Raw genomic sequence first — 16,888 nt, 5'->3', positions numbered from 1 at the left:
GCTTAACAAATAACCACAAGGTGCTGAGTTCTCCTAGTATAGCTATGGCAGAGGGAGCATCAGGTTAACATGAGGCTTGTAATCATCAGTGATGCATATGCACAAACAAGAAAGTAACCCAATTTCACATTAATGTCAAGGTTTGTTTAAAAGCCTAGCTGAATAAATCAGTGTCCCTGTTAATCAAGGGTGACATTAGTAGGGAAACTTCACTGAATAATACAAATCCCATTTTAAAAAAAAAGCTCGTCTTTCTCTCTGAAGCCCCTTTCTGATGTGAAGCCTGCCATGGCATGTAAATATAGTTTATAAATCGTTACATAATTTCACCGAACGAAGCAAAGTGTTACTTTGCTTACCGATGTTACTGTTATAAACCGGTGATCGTGAAAACTGTGTGGAGTTGAGTAGAACGTATGTGTAGTTGTATAATCATGCCTTTTTTTATTGCAGAAGCCTTGGAGTCCAATGTGTGTACTTGACATGTGACACTCTCCTTTTGTTTGTAGGCATCTTTGGTGCTTCAAATTTGTTCTTCAGCTGAAACTGGTCTTTGACTTACTGCTTTTGTGCAGTTATGTGAAAGTGTCAAAATAGCCTTTCTGCTTTGCAGTAAAAACTATATTTTTCAGATCAGAACTAGTCAGCTTAAGTGGTGCCCCAGACTAAAGCCTCTTTCCTCTTGGAACTCTCTAGAGTTCACCTGATACACTGGACTTCTAAATTAATTAAGCCATCTTAAAATTCCTCTTTCTCAATGAATTTAGAAATCCTGTTGTAACCTAGATCCGGTTTTTAAAACTGGCTTCAATGCACTGGACAGGGAGTTAGACTTCCTATTATTCAGTGCAAGTTACTAATAGTAAGAGAAGTGGTCTGCAAACAGCCATCTTCTCAGCTTATTTTGCAGAGATCTGAAATAGGATCTGTGGCCTCAGAGACTGAGTGTTGCAATCCTTAAAGGATTCAGTGTAAGCTGTCTGACAGTAGGTGGCATGTTGGTTAAGAGAACATATTTCTGTTGTGCTCCAGTGACCCGCAGGCTCTAGGAACAGAATGAGGAGGGAGAGCACAGTGCTGTAACACAAGCTTTTATTTGCTTTTGAAGAGGCTCAGCACTTTGGGTTTGCAGTTCCAGGCATGTCCAGCTGAGTGGCTTATCTACAGTACCAGCCTTTTGGGAGCCTGACTGATTTTTCTGGGATCAAGAGGGCAATGTGAAGAGTACTCATGAATTGATTTTTTTGTTAGTCACTCTGTGTTTTTATGCTGTGACAGTGCTGGAGAAGACAATCCTCTGTTCCCACTACAGGCAGCAGAGAAAGCTTCCCAATTAAAGTGTCCCACTCTTAATATGCAGAGGCCATCTCTTGTGTGAGAAGGGAATTATCTCTGTAGCCTGTCAGCCTGTTGTTTCTAAGGCTGCTAGTCAATTAGTGCCTTTGTAGCTTTTTCTTTGTGAGGAGAGCACATCTGACCTACTGGGAGTATCCATGTGGTTCTAGGAACTGGCCACTTATTGGAAATAAACTGCAATTTCTCAATATTTTAATTAAAGCATAAGCAACGTTTGTCAAGCTTGATTGAGACTCAAAGATTGCAGTAGATATGGGATGCTATTTCGATATCCCAGACCTTATCTCCACGGATAATACTGGTCACCTGTAACTTTAGTTTTTTTTTAAGCTAACTAATTTTGTTTCAGCAGAGAATTGCTGTCAAAGTGTAAATTCAAAGTCCAGAGTTTCATTGTTAGGCGAGTAGAAAGAAAACAGCATGCAGACTAATCCCAGGGGAAAGAAAGAACTCTGCTTTAACTCTCTTCTAATCAGGCCTTGTTAAGTAACTGATATTTTATGATGCAGTGAAATACTGTTACTACTTAATAAACTGCTGCAAGGTAAAACATCACAAATTGCTTTGCTTCTGTCTTGGATGACTATACCTCTGAGACCTAGGGAGGTCTTTCCTCATCTTTAAATTTTTTTTTAAATAAGATGCATCTCCTTTTCCTCAGTGTTGACAGGCTAAATCTGGAATCTTGGCTGAGTCAGTGTAGTGTTGCACTCTTACACTTGAAAGCAGTATTTATCTGTTGTTCACCTGGTCACAAAATAACTAGTCAGTCACCATCGTGTTTTTAAAAAATACAAAATGACGTGTGTGTTTGGAAAAAATAAATTAATGGACCTATTCGTTACCACCAACAGCTTACATACATTTTGATGTAACTAGTGTTACAGATACTGTGAAGTCACAATAGTAGCTTTCCAATGAAGGTTGTAGGACGGTTTCTATTACGTCTGTTTTTTGCCAACCCACCCACTCCCAATTTCTGAAAAACCGTTTTCTGCTTTTGCACAGAATTTCTTATGATGTCCCTTGTCAGAGTATATTTTCATTTTGAAAGTGGGAGTTAATTGGCCAAATTGCTTGTTATGGCACTTTAACAAGTGCTGGTTTAGCACCTTCTGAAATGTCCTAACTTTTTTGTCCACTCATAACTTGGGAACAACTTAGTGTAAGATCTTCAGTTTTGTCTAGTCCAGAATCCTCAATGAGAGCAAGTAAGTCAGGTAGGAGAGTCCTTGGTCATCAGGTGTTCTCCAGGGGTGTGAGAGCCTCCACAAATGGTTGGCAGACTACAAACTCTGTCCCACCTAATCTGAGCCTTTCATTTAAATGATGTTAGCCAAATGTTAGTGTGTTAAGTTTGTAGTGGAGAATTTTAGGAGAGATACTGTCTCCATCCAGCTGCACTCACTCGCTACGGCTGGCAGAGATCCAGTAATTTCCCAACGGCTGCATCTCTTGCTGTGGGGAGGGCAGGTGATGGTGGGCAGCTTTTCAGTCCCCTGGGGTGGACCCTACTCTCCTCATATCCCTGAGTCTGAAACTTTTTCCGTCATTCCTATGCGATGAAGTCTGCGTAGGGCTGATAGCCGCTTGCCAGTACTGCTGGCTGTTAAGGAGAATGGGGTGCCCCTGCCTGATTTAGTCCTGCAGGCAGAAGTATGATTATTCATATTTGTACGTGCAATTAACTGAGTACAAACAGACATATGCAGATTATGCTAAGAAACGGGACACTGATTGTGGTACCAGTTCCTAGGAAAGGAAGAAGGGTATGACATTGATCTGTGTGCACTGCAGTATGTAGACACAATAGGTGTGAGGTAATGGTATTCTAACAAGCCTACTGCTGAACTGCCTTGGTTCTTGAGTTTTGTTGTTTTCAGTGGATTTTTGTGTTATGAAATTTGGAGAAATTAACTTGGGTTTCAGGTGTAAATGCGGTGTTCCACACGTTGTCAAATGGGGTTTAATATTTAATTGGACATTGTCAGGTCAAATTTGTGAAAAATAAGCTGCCACAAAACCAATAAAAACATTTTACATGAATCTCTTTTCAGTTCAATGGAAATAGTTTCAACAAATATTCCCTTGTAGTGCGCTAGCTACCCAAACAGTGCAGAATTGTTATACTAATGAAGAACCAGAAAGGGAAAATGATTTGATATTTACTTAAACCAAAACAAAACCCACAACAGTAGTCTGTTAATTAAACAGTAGTTTAATTGTCAAGCTAGACTACTCAAAGAGTAACCTATTGGCATAAATCATGACAAGGAAATGTAATTTTAAATTATTTCAGATTTAATTCTAAGACATGTTCATAACAGAGGTAAAGTAGTTTTTTTAATATGGCTTTTAACCTTACAGTTTCTTATTAATCCTTGGCACTCTGCATGTTCAGTCGCAGTACAACCATTGTCTAAGTCTTAAAATGGTGATTTGCAAGAGTAATACTAAATGTGTACCTCTGAATCCTTGTTGTTTATTCACATTTATAAATTTCCATGCCAACAAGTTTTTATTCAAACACTAACATTAAATGAAGATATTCCCCTCCCCCACCCAATTCTCCACAAACAGAAAGAGCTAGCAGCTGATGAAGACTGCCCTAAAATGTGTGCTTACAAGTTGGTGACTATCAAATTTAAATGGTGGGGACTACAGAACAAAGTAGAAAACTTTATCCAGAAGGTAAGAGCTGCTTTTTAAATACTCTGCGGCATAGTTTAAAAAAAAAAGTGAAAAGTTGGTACATTTTTTCTTCCATTAAAATTAAATGTTAGTGAAGACATTGATCCATTCAATTTTTCAGCCAGTCAAACCACTGACTTCTAAGGTCCCAAACCTGCAGCCACTTATAGCTTAACTTGACTTCTGTAAGTAGGCGCATTGATTTCATCAGAAGTACTCATGATAGTAAAGTTAAGCACATGTGTAAGTATTTGCAGGATTGGGGCCTAAATGTATATGGCACTTAAGAATGCTTTGCTTCCATTATTCTCTCTAGTTTAAAAAAAAAATCTCTTTACGTAAAACATGAGTGCTTTGATGCTTTTCCAGCAGTATGTGCACCAGAAGTCTTGTGAAAGTTTCTTATTTTTGGTTGCTACTAATCCTGTAGTATTCATGCTTTTTTTTTTTTTTTTGGTAACATTAAATTGTACAACAGCCACAGAGATTGAGGGATTACAAAGCAAAATGTAACATATACCAATGACTTAGTTAAAAGCTGCACCATACCTGACTGGATACGTGTCCAGAGGGATCACTCCCAATGTGGTCAAAAAACAAAAATGTATCTTGCAACTTGGAATGTCCATACGCTGCTAGACTAATCAAAAAGTGAAAGACCCAAATGCGGAACAGCAATTACTGCCCGAGAACACAGACATCACTGCTGTCAGCAAAACAAGACATGCAGATGAAGGCCACTTGAGGGAAGAAGGCGGTAGTTACACTTTCTTCTGGAAAGGAAAACCAGCAAGCGACAGGTGAATACACGGTGTTGGCTTTGCAATCAAAAACCTTCTAGTCATCCGCCTGACTGAGCTCCCCATTGGCATCAACAGGCACCTTATGACCCTCCACATCCAATTGGTCAATAAGTCATTTGCCACTATAATCAGTGCATATGCATCAACTTTTGATGCTGAAGAACAGAAAGAATCCTCCTACACTAACCTTGATAAATTTGTCAACCATTCCAAAAACAGATAAGGTAATCCTCTTAGGGAATTTAAACACAAGAGTTGGCCGAGATTCTAACCCAGGGGTAGGCAACCTATGGCACAGGTGCCGAAGGCAGCACGCGAGCTGATTTTCAGTGGCACTCACGCTGCCCGGGTCCTGGCCACTGGTCTCCAGGTGCTCTGCATTTTAATTTAATTTTAAATGAAGCTTCTTAAACATTTTTAAAACCTTTATTTACTTTACATACAACAATAGTTTAGTTATATATTATAGACTTATAGAAAGAGACCTTCTAAAAAGGTTAAAATGTCTGACTGGCACGTGAAATCTTAAATTAAAGTGACTAAATGAAGACTCGGCACAGCACTTCTGAAAGGTTGCCAACCCCTGTTCTAACCTATGGAGTAATACCATTGGGAAGGAAGGAGTGGGCAAGACCAATTCCAATGGCATCCTTCTACTCAGAAAATGTACAGAGTATGATCTTGTGATCACCAACATAATCTTCAGACAAAGCAACAAGTACAAAACAACTTGGCAACACCCCTGCTCAAAACAATGGCACCTTCTAGACTATGTCATTGTAAGAACACAGGATCTGTGAGATGTCCAAATCACCTTTGTCATGAGAGGAGCAGACGATTGCTGGCCTGACCACCACCTGGTAAGGTCAGTCATGTCCGTCAGGATTGCACTGAAACATAGAAAGCAATCCAAATCACACAGATGGCAATATAACAGCCAAAGACTTCAAACCTCAGTGCACCAAGAGAACTTCCAAACATTCCTCAGTGAAAAATTGGCCATATGCACACTTGGAAATGACAACACAAGTGTTGAAGAAGGCTGGGAAGACCTAAAACAGACCGTCCACGAGGTTTGCGAGGAATCCATTGGTCTTGCTACCCCTGTCATCAGGACTGATTTGACAACAACATTGAGATTACAGCCGTTTTGAAGCAGAAGAGAAAAAGCTTTCTGCAAGTGGCAGAGCCAGCCACTATCCAGTCAGAAGCAGAGCTCTTCCATCTACTTAAAGCTGAAGTTTAAAGGAGGATCCGAGAAATCAAAAACAAATGGTGGGGAGGAAAAGCAAAGCAAAAGAAATCCAAACATTTACTGACAGACATAATATGCAGAGCTTTTTTTTGAGACACAAAAACCCTGTACGAACCAAGCTCATGTGGCCTCACACCTCTGAGATACGAAGATGGTAGTGCCCTTCTTAAAGATAATGAATCCATCAAAGAGCACTGGAAGGAACATGACCAAAAGCTTCTAAATCGAGAATCAACTGTGATGACACCATTGACTCCATCCCTAAGCACCCAATCTGGGAAACTCTTGCCAACCCACCAACACCTGAGTAGGTCTGCAAAGCAATTAAACAAATTAAGAACAATAAAGCACCAGGCCCTGATAGCAAACCAGCTGAAGTACTGAAAGTGGGGGAAGAAACACTGACTAACAGGCTTCACTTGCTGCTCCTCAAAATCTGGTGCATCAAAGAAATCCCTAGTGACTTATGTAATGTGAATATAGTCACCATTTTCAAAAAGGGAGACGGCCGACTGTGGCAGCTATAGAGGCATTGCCCTCCTCTCTGTTGCTGGGAAGATTCTTGCTAGAATCTTACTTAATCGCCTGCTCCCTCTTGCAAAGGAAGAACTTCCAGAGTCCCGATGTGGCTTCAGATCATCATGAGGTACAACAGACGTGATTTTCGCAGCCAGGCAGATCCAGGAAAAATGTCAAGAACCACACCAGGAACTGTATATGGCCTTTATTGATCTGACCAAAGCCTTCGACTCTGTCAGCTGTGAGGCTCTATGGAAAATCATGTCAAAGTTTGGCTGCTCAAGCAAATTTATCATTGTAAGATTTCTCCATGACTAGATGACTGCCTCCATCCTGTGTAGTGGCTCTACCTCTGAGCCCTTTGTCATTTGACCTGGCACCCACCCTTCTCTTCATTTTCTTAGCAGCTATGAAAACATTAATCCAAGACCATCTACCTCAGGGCATTGGCGTCATATGTCGAATTGACAGCAACCTATTCAACCTCTCTCATCTCCGTGCCAGAATTTTAGTAGTATCAGCAACAATAACCGAACTTCAGTACACAGATGATTGTGCTGTAACTGCACACTCAGAGAATCTTTAAACAGCCCTTAATTACTTCTCTGAAGCTTACAAAAGCCTACGGCTAACTCTGAACATCAGCAAAACAAACGTTCTCCATCAGCCAGTCCCCGGTCAATCATCAGATCCAGCAAGGAAGATCTATATCAACAAAGAACTGGAAAACATAGAATACGGTGCCTGTCTTGACAGCCATCTCTCACACAGGGCAGATATAGGCATCAAGATTCAGCACAGAATTCACTGTGCCAGCCTTGCGTTTGGCAGACTGTCTTGTCAGGTGTTAAACAATCACAACATCGAAACACATACTACACTTTTAGTTTATAGAGCAATTGTAATCCCAAATCTCCTCTACGGCTGTGAGACTTGGATGACGTACAGAAAACACCTGAAAAACCTCGAACACCAGGATTTTCTTCGGAAGATCCTCAACATAAAGTAGGAGGATCATCACACTAATATCAGTGTCCTCACAGAGGCCAACATCTTCAGTGCTGAGGCCCTGATTATCCAGCACCAGCTGAGGTGGAGCAGGCACTGTATGCGCATGCCTGATGTACGCTTACCAAAACTGCTGTACCCCCAACTCACCAAAGGAGAAGGGAAATGGGGAGGCCAAAAGAAACACTTTAAAGACATCTTCAAGATAAACGTCAAGAGAGATGGCATCGACACCACATACTGGGAGACAGCAGCCCAGGATAGGGATAACTGGTGAAGACTTGACAGAGGGAACATCCATTTTTGAGGAAAATCGCCTTGCCTTGGTTGCAGGAAGACTCCAGAAAAGAAAGGAAAGACAACTGTCATGCAGCAATCACAGCCCAACCCTGTCTTCCAACAACACCCGCAGTGTGTGCTAACGAGCCTGTGGCTCAAGAATCAGACTCCTCAGTCACCAAAAGACCCATGAGAAATAAAACCTATGAAAGAGATCGTCCTCGACCTGGAGGGATCACAGACAGCTGGTTTTGTCACACTTTGCACTGTTTACTTCCTCTTGTTATCTGAAGCTGTTCTGAGTGAATTCTGGGAAAGCAGCAGGCGTTGAGATCATAGCACTAATCTACGGCTTTCTTGCCTGTAGAGTATGACCAGCATATGAGTTTGTATCATTGATATGAGAACACTGTCTTTCTTTTTCAACTTGAAAGCTCTCTCAGCACTACAAACTGTACAGGAATTGCTACAGCCACTTTTGAATTAGACAATTACAGCTCTTTAACAGAGCAATGCTACATATGGGTTAGGAATGGCAGAAATGCAATATCCAAAGGAAATCACCAGATGCTTTAAATATAGCAAACAGATGGAAATACCCAAACTGGAACTGGTCAGGACATAGAGGCTAACCCCTTTAACTCCTAACAAAAGGTGCCAAGGAATCCTTAATTTGACTTACATGTGCACGGGTATGTCTCTCTTAAAAAGGATGCCCTTTGCAGCAGCAATTGTTCTGTGCACCATATCGGGACATAATTCAGTTCTAATATGAGGGGGACAGAGAGGAGGCTGGGAGTGTAAGTGTGCCACCTACTGAATTCCCAGTGCCATTTTTTTCTTCACCTCATTTTACCACAGATGTTTTTATTACTGAGCTTGTACAGTAGCTGTGGGTTTTTTTTAAAGTGGATTCTATCCTTAATGTAGCTCATGCATTAGTGTTCCTGTGTGGTGTATATATTCTGTCTAGGATCAGATTCAGTGGACTAAATGTATTTTGGAGAATGCATCCACAACCTTTACAGGTAACAAAATTACCAAACGTTCTTTCTAGGAAAGAATTATTACAGAGTGCATTTCATTTTCCTTGTTGAGAGGCAGAGAAGAGATGTAAAATCTTTTTAACTTAAACCCAAGAGTCTGGGGAGTCTGGATAGTGCCATTGTGAAATAAAGAGCATGAGACTATATAGCAGCAACATCCTTTAGAATTTAACTCAATTCTCCTTTGGACATTTATTGATAAATCATAAGCATATTTTCTAATGCTGCTTTGTCTCCTTAAAGCAAGAAAAGAGGATATTTACCAACTTCCATCGCCAGCTGTTTTGTTGGATTGACAAGTGGATTGATCTGACTATGGAAGACATCAGGAGAATGGAGGATGAAACCCAACGAGAGCTGGAAGCGGTAAGAATGTTTTGAAGCTGTTTATAAATGTACACTCTATGGTAGTTGGGGCTGTGTAAGAATCGGAGGCTATATAAATTTGCTTGTGTCTATCCCGCCAACTCTGTGTGCTATGGGATAATGCTGATAAATGCTATGCTCTTCACTGGATCTCCTCCACAGAGCCATGCTCGTGGAGCTTCTGCATACCATGCTGCAAAGATCCAGGAGTTGTTGAAAAGTAGATGTTTCTGGTAAGTATCCCATGTCTTGAATGCTTGCACTGAGCATCTCTTTCCACTTGTATTATATACCTAGTGCACACAATCCCACAGCTCCCTTTCCACCACTTGGAGCTGTCACCTCACTTCTGCATTGTAAGTGTCTTGTTTTGTTTAGTTTTCAGATTGTAATTAGTTGATTATTTTCCCCTTCAAACATGTCTTGAAGTGAGTGTGTGGGTCACATGAGGGCAGTTGGACTTGTCTTGATGAGTGTGATAGACATTGAGAAACTCATTTCTGAAAAAAATCTGTCAGAGAATTAACAAGCACTTGGTGTTGCTTCCTTCCGTGTCTTAGAGGCTGTCAGTGGTCATAGTCTGACCTGTCTGTATGGTCCCAGAGGTATCTGAAAGGAAACTCATCCTTCAAGCAGTTTTCTCCCTTTTCTCTCAGATGCTGAGGAACTAGCTAGGAAAGGACCTTTCTGCTGCAAAGTCATTGTTCAGGCTGTGGTTCTCCCACTATGAGCATTTCTGTGTGAATTCTGAGCCTCACTCTGATTTTTTTAGCATCTGCCAAAGCTACAGTTTGAACTTTGTAAGGTGCTTGGTGACCGCCTTATTGCCCAACACCCATTTGGATTGCGGTCTCTTCTAGCACTCTGGTTCTGCTCAAATATGCAGAGTAATGAGCTGTGAGCCTTCAACGCATGTGGGCTGCCAGAGACCCTGAAATAGTTTGGCTTTCTTGCCACAGACCCAGTATGGCTATTAATACCAGTTCTTCTCCAATACAAACTGTTGCTCAGGTCAAGCAGATCTGCTTTGCTATTGATATGAACACTACCTCTGACTCCCCCATCCCCAGAGCTACCCTGGACATGTCTGGCTAGATCAGCCTTATACACTGCTGGTTGCATTGTGGGGAAATGTTTTTGAGGAGGAATAGAGATGCTTCTGCTCATCCCCCTGAACGTGAGCCCAACAAACCTTCCTAACCTGGGAGTTTGGACCGGCTCTGCTCTGGAGGCTGGAGAGGTTGTAGGAATCCGTCTTTTAGCACAGGAGTCCCTGAGATCAGCTTTGATCAGTTCTTAGTAAAAGGCCAGATATCCTTCACTCGGCTCACTCTTACAAGACACTCGATTCTTGGACCATTGGATGGGTACACAGTCTTGTATGTCTTAGCCATATGGAATGCCAAGTACAGTACGTGACCACCTGATGCTGAGAAATATCTGTCTGTGTCAAAATATTCTCTCTCCTTTTTGGATAAACTGCAGATCATTGGTTTCAAAATGGCCAATTACATTGCCCCAATTGACTGAGGGTTTTCAGATCACAGAATTGGGTACTGTCTTGATTACCTTTAGTAGTTAAGTGCTTGCTGTATTCCTGAGCCGTCTTAGATGCCTGATCTTCCTTTAAGAGTTAACACTAGTATAATACAGGGTGAATGGAATTTCCTACTCACAGACCTGTAGATAGCAACAAACCCAACCACCTTAAGGACAAAATATGGAGAGACTGTCAGACAGCCAAGGCCAGGGGCAGTTTCCAAAGGCCACATGCTTAATATTTATACTGCTTACTGTATTTTTCACTCCGTTCATCTGATGAAGTGGGTTTTAGCCCACGAAAGCTTATTCCCAAATAAATTTGTTAGTCTCTAAGGTGCCACAAGGACTACTCATTATGCCCAACAATGGCTCTCAGCAATAAGCTTTTTTTTCAGTCAGGATGGCTCAGAAGCATTATGTATGGTTACTCAGACAATGTTCAACTGTGTATTTGCAATATGAGAGATCTGTTTTGCCTTTGAGGGGCAAAGTGCCCCATTTACTGACCCTGTAGAGGGAGTGGGTGGAAGAACTGCATTTGTCTGTTTACTCCGGTTCTAAATGCCTTCCCATATTTCCTAACTTTTAAGCCAAGGGAAAATAAATTGGCTGGCTGTTTTATCAACACAGCTGAATGTGAAATATCCTTCCTCTTCAAGTAAGGCAGAAGAAGGGGCTGCTTTGGCAGATCCCAGAAACACTTTTTGGAATAAGATGGATATCTCCCTCCCCTTAGGAGCACTTCTGCCTAGATGCGAATATGAAAGTGGATGCTTGCTACGGTAGGACATCTCTACATTAATTATTTCCAAAAGAAATCATTTCTGAATTTCCCCTTGTACTCCCACTTTATCCCAGACTGACGAGTTTGGGAAACTGTTTCATCAGTAGGGATCTGTGAAAGAGAGAGAGTGGTTTCCTGTCTTTAAGGAGTTCATCAGAAGGGTTGTCTTTTTTATTTTAATTTTTTTTTTAACAACCTCAATTCCTGATCTGGTATAGGCCAGACATCATCCAGTTTCTCTGGGAAAGAGGGAAATATAGTCTGAGGTGTGCACACCGCAGGTATGTGTAGGACAAGCCTCAGAGATCATGGAAAACTTCCCTAAACCTTCCCCTTGTTGTGTCTGCATGGACTGTAGATGCTTGTCTTTGTGGAAGAGGCTTCCTGTTGATAGATATCTCATAGGTGAGTAACCGCTTTTTTGACTTTGCAAAAGTGATCTCAAAGATCAAATGTTCAGATTCACAAATATTTCGCATAAATAGAATGTGTTCTCCGATCTTTTACTTCCAGAAGTACATGCTAGTTTGTGAAGATTTTCCTCTAACTGGGAATAAAAGAACATGGGCTAAAGAGAAATTTCCAGTAACTTTTCTGTTTGTGTTCACTTACATGCTGTCGCTCTACTAGCAAATACTTCAATCCCTAAAATATTTGCTGTACATTAGCTCTTATCTGCCATACTGAAGTTAAACCTGGTTTTCTTGTTTTCAGGATATAACTTTTAACCTCGTCTTTTTTTTAAGGATTGTGTCTGTCCTGGAAACTGGCTTTTACTTCCCCCTTCATTCTTTGCAGAATAAAACAGATGGTTTTGTGTCTCTGGATTTAGTAGTTTTAAAGCTCCTCACGATAACTTATTATGTCACTTTTTTTCAAATGTGTACTCTGGTGACTTCAAAAATATGTGGTCTTGTAGCTGGAATATCTTATTGTGAGCCACATAGAAAGGGTTGGCTCCTGCTGTTTTAAATACTCTTACCACTCTTTCTTTACTAACACAATAGAGATATCTGCAGGCACCTACAAAACACATTCCAAGAAGATTTTTTTGATGGGAGTATCCTCTTGAGGGGCAATAACCTAATGGTAGCGTGTAACCACGCATTGGGTCACCCACGATATAAGTTGAACATTCCTTTTAATTTTATCCCAAAAGAATTTCTGCTCTCCACATGCCACATTTAACTAGCCACTTGCTGAAATATTGTGGCAAACGGTAGTTCTCACAAAATCTCAAATACTTCAAGGCTGACACTTACTATTATGGGCTTGGACACCAGAGAGAAGGGTGCTCAGTGATGAGATGCTCAGCATGATAGGAATGTCCTTGCACTTCCAGCCCTGAGCAGTATTCAGCCTCCCTGGTGATATAGTCCAGGAGCTCACTGGTGTCTGGAGTTTTATGTTGTTACAAAGAAACAATTGCAGGAAACAGCCCAGTGTCTAATTAGGTTGGCAGTTTTGCATTTTCTTGTGTTGCTTTCTCTTACTATTTGCTTTCTTTAAAATCTTTTACTTTTCTTTACTTCATTAGATACTCTGCTGGATTTTCTTGGTTCACCAGTTCCTCATCTGGTTCTGTTTTCATTTTGTCAGTTTTTGTTTCCTTTACTATCCATTGTTTGCTGCTTCCTGGATGCCTTTTCTTATCCCCCTTCAGTGGGTTTCTAGTCTCTCCTCACATCCTGTTCACAATTTTTCTGCACTTACCTCTATTTCACTCTTCTGTACAATTGCTCTCCTTATGCGATCTGACTCTGTGGACACCCAGAGCACTTCTGCCATATTAAACCCTCTCCATCAGCTGACTACTGGACAGTGCGGATCCTAATCAGAGCATAAGAAGTAAGCAGCTTGAAACTGCCAAGACTGTGCTCCCTCAGCCCTGAGAAACAGGAGAAGTGCTGTATGCTTCAGGCAGTTTGGTATACGCTTCAGATGGCCCTTAGGAACTGAGAGGCTGCCTCCCTTTACAGCAACTGTACATTGCTCACTCTGACTTTCCTGTCCTACAGAGTGCCCCTTCCACCTAGCCTCCTCACACCTTCAGCTGGACATGGGACTGGCTCTGAGCCATTTAGTTCTCTCCTAATAACCTCGCGACAGGTTCTTTATTTGATAGCTTACAGTTTTATTTTACATTTAGATGCGTAAGAAGGGTTCCGTTCGAGGCACAGTGGCTGCTGACGTCTAGAGGAAACCTCTGTAGGGTCAGAGGCAAAATCAAGCTGTGTAAGTGAATTCCTGGGAGAAAAAGGAGGAATCCTTTCTGGTGATGGGCGTTACTGGCGGAACAACTATTCTAAAGCAGTGCAGCCAGATTCCTTTCTTGGGACTGAATCCCTGCTGCTCCCCCTGCTTTGACAAAATCAACAGCAGGACAACAGCCCCATGGCTAGGATTCATTTGAGACCTTCAGCATGCTTTTAGCATCATGATGGGCTCTGGGCACATGCTCAGTTCAGTCAGTAGGATGCTATAATCGTGGCACAAGCTAGCTATCACATCATACTTTATGCTTGTCTGGTGCAGAAGCTCAAAGTGCAGGCTCTACAGTTTGTCTTCTGACGTGTGCTTTGGCTTCAGGACACTTAAGCTCCAAAGCCTGCAAGAGGCTTCCTGGACAAAGTGACATTTTGCTGCTGTATTAGACTCTTTGTGGTTAAAGAAAATATAACTGCATTTAGAAAAACGGTACAGTCGAAATGGGTGTGTGGAGGGGACGCCAATCTATTTCCCAGTTCAAGAAAAAAAAATTCCCTAAAATGCTGCTGCCAGGAACTAATTTCCTCAGAAGTCCAAACCTTTATATTCACACCCAGTACCTTTTAATGTTCATATTTCCTGCTCTGAGCATTTTCTCACATGCCTTTAATGGTGGATCCTGTATCTGCAGCTAACTTCAAATCCCAGCGATCCAGCGTATGGGAGTGCTTTTTGATGTCTGAGTTGCTGTTCTAATCGCAAGACTGATAGCCAATCTGAAAGAGTCCTTAGAATACTTGAACTGATACAATATGATCCAACTCAATGCTGGTGAATGTTTGACTGCGCTGCACTAACTATTTTTCTTAGAGAATTAGTAAAATCTGCATTTTTAGAGTTTAATTTTACTTGAGTAACTGTTGGCACTTATTGCATCTTTTGTTTTTTCTGCAGCTACGTAATCAAGGCCAAGTGAGAGGAACAAGTGCTGCCAATGATGAATGATGATGGATCTGACCTGTCACTTGCAGGGTTGATACATAAATGTGTGTGTGGATGCATGATTATCTGTATATAATTATATATACATACACGCATACTGAGGGCTGTTACAGTTTCTCCAGGGTACTATACCCATCTTCAGCAAAGATACAAAGAAAACTGCTTTCATTATAAATATCTGAAGCAAATACAAATTGACTGAGTAGTGTCATTTAAAGGATAAATTGACTGCAGAATTATGCTAACTGGTATGTTTCCTGAATGTCAGTACTGGACCAATTTATTCTCCTCTTGAATCACTCTGCTATAATATGTCTATCTCATTATAAGCCAACAAATTCAGATAAAGTAATTTTAAATTTCGTGTTTTCCCTATGTGATTTTGGAATAGGAACTATGCATGTATTTATACCTATTTATTTCTGGATTGTCATCTAAGTCAAATCAGAAAAAAAAATTTCTATTTGTGAGAATTGGAAGACTTTTGCTGTTGAATGAGGAATACAATAATGGCCCAACTTTTACTCATCTTGCTGAAAGAAATCACCTGTTTTATTGGAGTTTTGTACATTGAAATTCAAATGTTTTCTTCATTAAAAATTGGCAAAATTAAGGAAAAAGGCTTGTGATTTATAACAGTTTGAACTGAACAATTTTCCAGGAGGCTTTCTGACAGAATAACTGACAATACCGGTATTGTATACCTTTAAAGTATCTTTTAGGCTGTGTAGTTTAATTGAATTCCCTAGAATAACATTTATTTCTGAAATTATTTTTTTTCAAAGTTTTCGTTTGGAAACTATGCAAATGGTCTCAATTTCACACACATTGCGCAATGGAATATAACAGTGACTTTTAGCTCTTTTCATGTTGAAAATTCACTTTTAAAAAAGATGTTCACTTTCAGATATGATGAAAGTTTAAATTGTAGCATCTGATGCTTCTCTGATTTATTAGAAGTAGACATAAAAGGAAAGATGGTATAATAAAGGCCTTTTTTAGATAGTTCTCAAATAGTAAGTTGTCTTCATGATTTTTTTAAAGAAAAATATTCCAATTGAAGCATATCATAAGATTTATTATCAAAATGCTTGTTAAATCAGGAACAACTTATTTTAGGACCACTAGTTAGGTAAGGTTTCCTCCCAGAAGCCTCTGTAGGGTGAGGTTTGCTGAAGGATCTCTGTCTAGTTTTTCAACCTCACACCCACACCAGACGCTTGGGAATAATTGCTTATTTAATTAACTGATAGCGAGAGTGATTCGTCTTCCTTTACAGTCAGTGGCAAAACTTTCATTGACTTCAAGGGGAGCAGATCAGGCTTTGAATATGACTAGCCCACCTAGCCCATCACCTGCAATGACGGTCAGACAAGTGGACATGGATTTTTTGTATGTCTGTACTGTATTATTGCCTCACTATCTTCCCTGCTACAAGGTCAGTCTTTGGTTAGTCCTTTCTCTCCTAGCAATGAAAATAGATGTCTATTCTCTGTACCAGCAGAAGATTGGTTTTGTAAAAACTTTTAAACCATGTTTATACAACTTGCTACAAGGAGGGTTTTTGCAAATTTGTGAAACTAAGGGCTCAGTCCTCTTTTCAGTGCAGAAATGTAACTCCTACTCTCACCAATGGGAGCCGGAATACATTCCAAGGAGGGAAAGGAACCCCTATCGTTTTCATGGTTTTTTGGACTAGCTATGAAAATTTGAGGAAACTTTGTAGTGAATGTAAATGTTTAGTTTACTTTGGCAGTCTCTGATGTGAACTACAGTAAAACAGTCAATGAAATTTAATTAAATAAATTTGATCATAAAATATCCTTTGTGTTGTGTCTTGGGTATCATCAATGTCACTTTGTGGATTTCTCATATTGCCATTTTAATTCTCTCGATCTGTGGAAACTCTGTATGAGATGGTTAAAAATCTGATGCTCTTCAGTCATTTAAGCTGAAAAAGAAAAAAAAAATTCAAATACCAATGGAAAGCCTTGAAATACTTGGAATCCAAACTGAGTAATATAAATAT

General features: G+C 40.5%; 1 protein-coding gene across 1 annotated transcript in view; it reads left to right on the top strand.

The window, feature by feature from the left end:
* The window catches only part of PITPNB (phosphatidylinositol transfer protein beta), a 74,892-nt gene extending 58,212 nt beyond the window's left edge, over positions 1-16,680 (top strand). Inside the window, exons 9-11 of the mRNA XM_050924072.1 lie at positions 3,937-4,047; positions 9,201-9,323; positions 14,812-16,680. Of these exons, the coding sequence (XP_050780029.1) occupies positions 3,937-4,047; positions 9,201-9,323; positions 14,812-14,862 (285 nt within the window). The 3' untranslated portion in view covers positions 14,863-16,680. The remainder of the gene's footprint in view (positions 1-3,936; positions 4,048-9,200; positions 9,324-14,811) is intronic.
* The last annotated feature ends 208 nt before the right edge of the window (positions 16,681-16,888 follow it).

The sequence above is a fragment of the Gopherus flavomarginatus genome, chromosome 15 (assembly GCF_025201925.1).
Source record: "Gopherus flavomarginatus isolate rGopFla2 chromosome 15, rGopFla2.mat.asm, whole genome shotgun sequence".
NCBI classification, from domain to species: domain Eukaryota; kingdom Metazoa; phylum Chordata; order Testudines; family Testudinidae; genus Gopherus; species Gopherus flavomarginatus.
The sequence above is the reverse complement of the archived record's forward strand: the minus strand, read 5'-3'. Positions and strand labels throughout refer to the sequence as shown.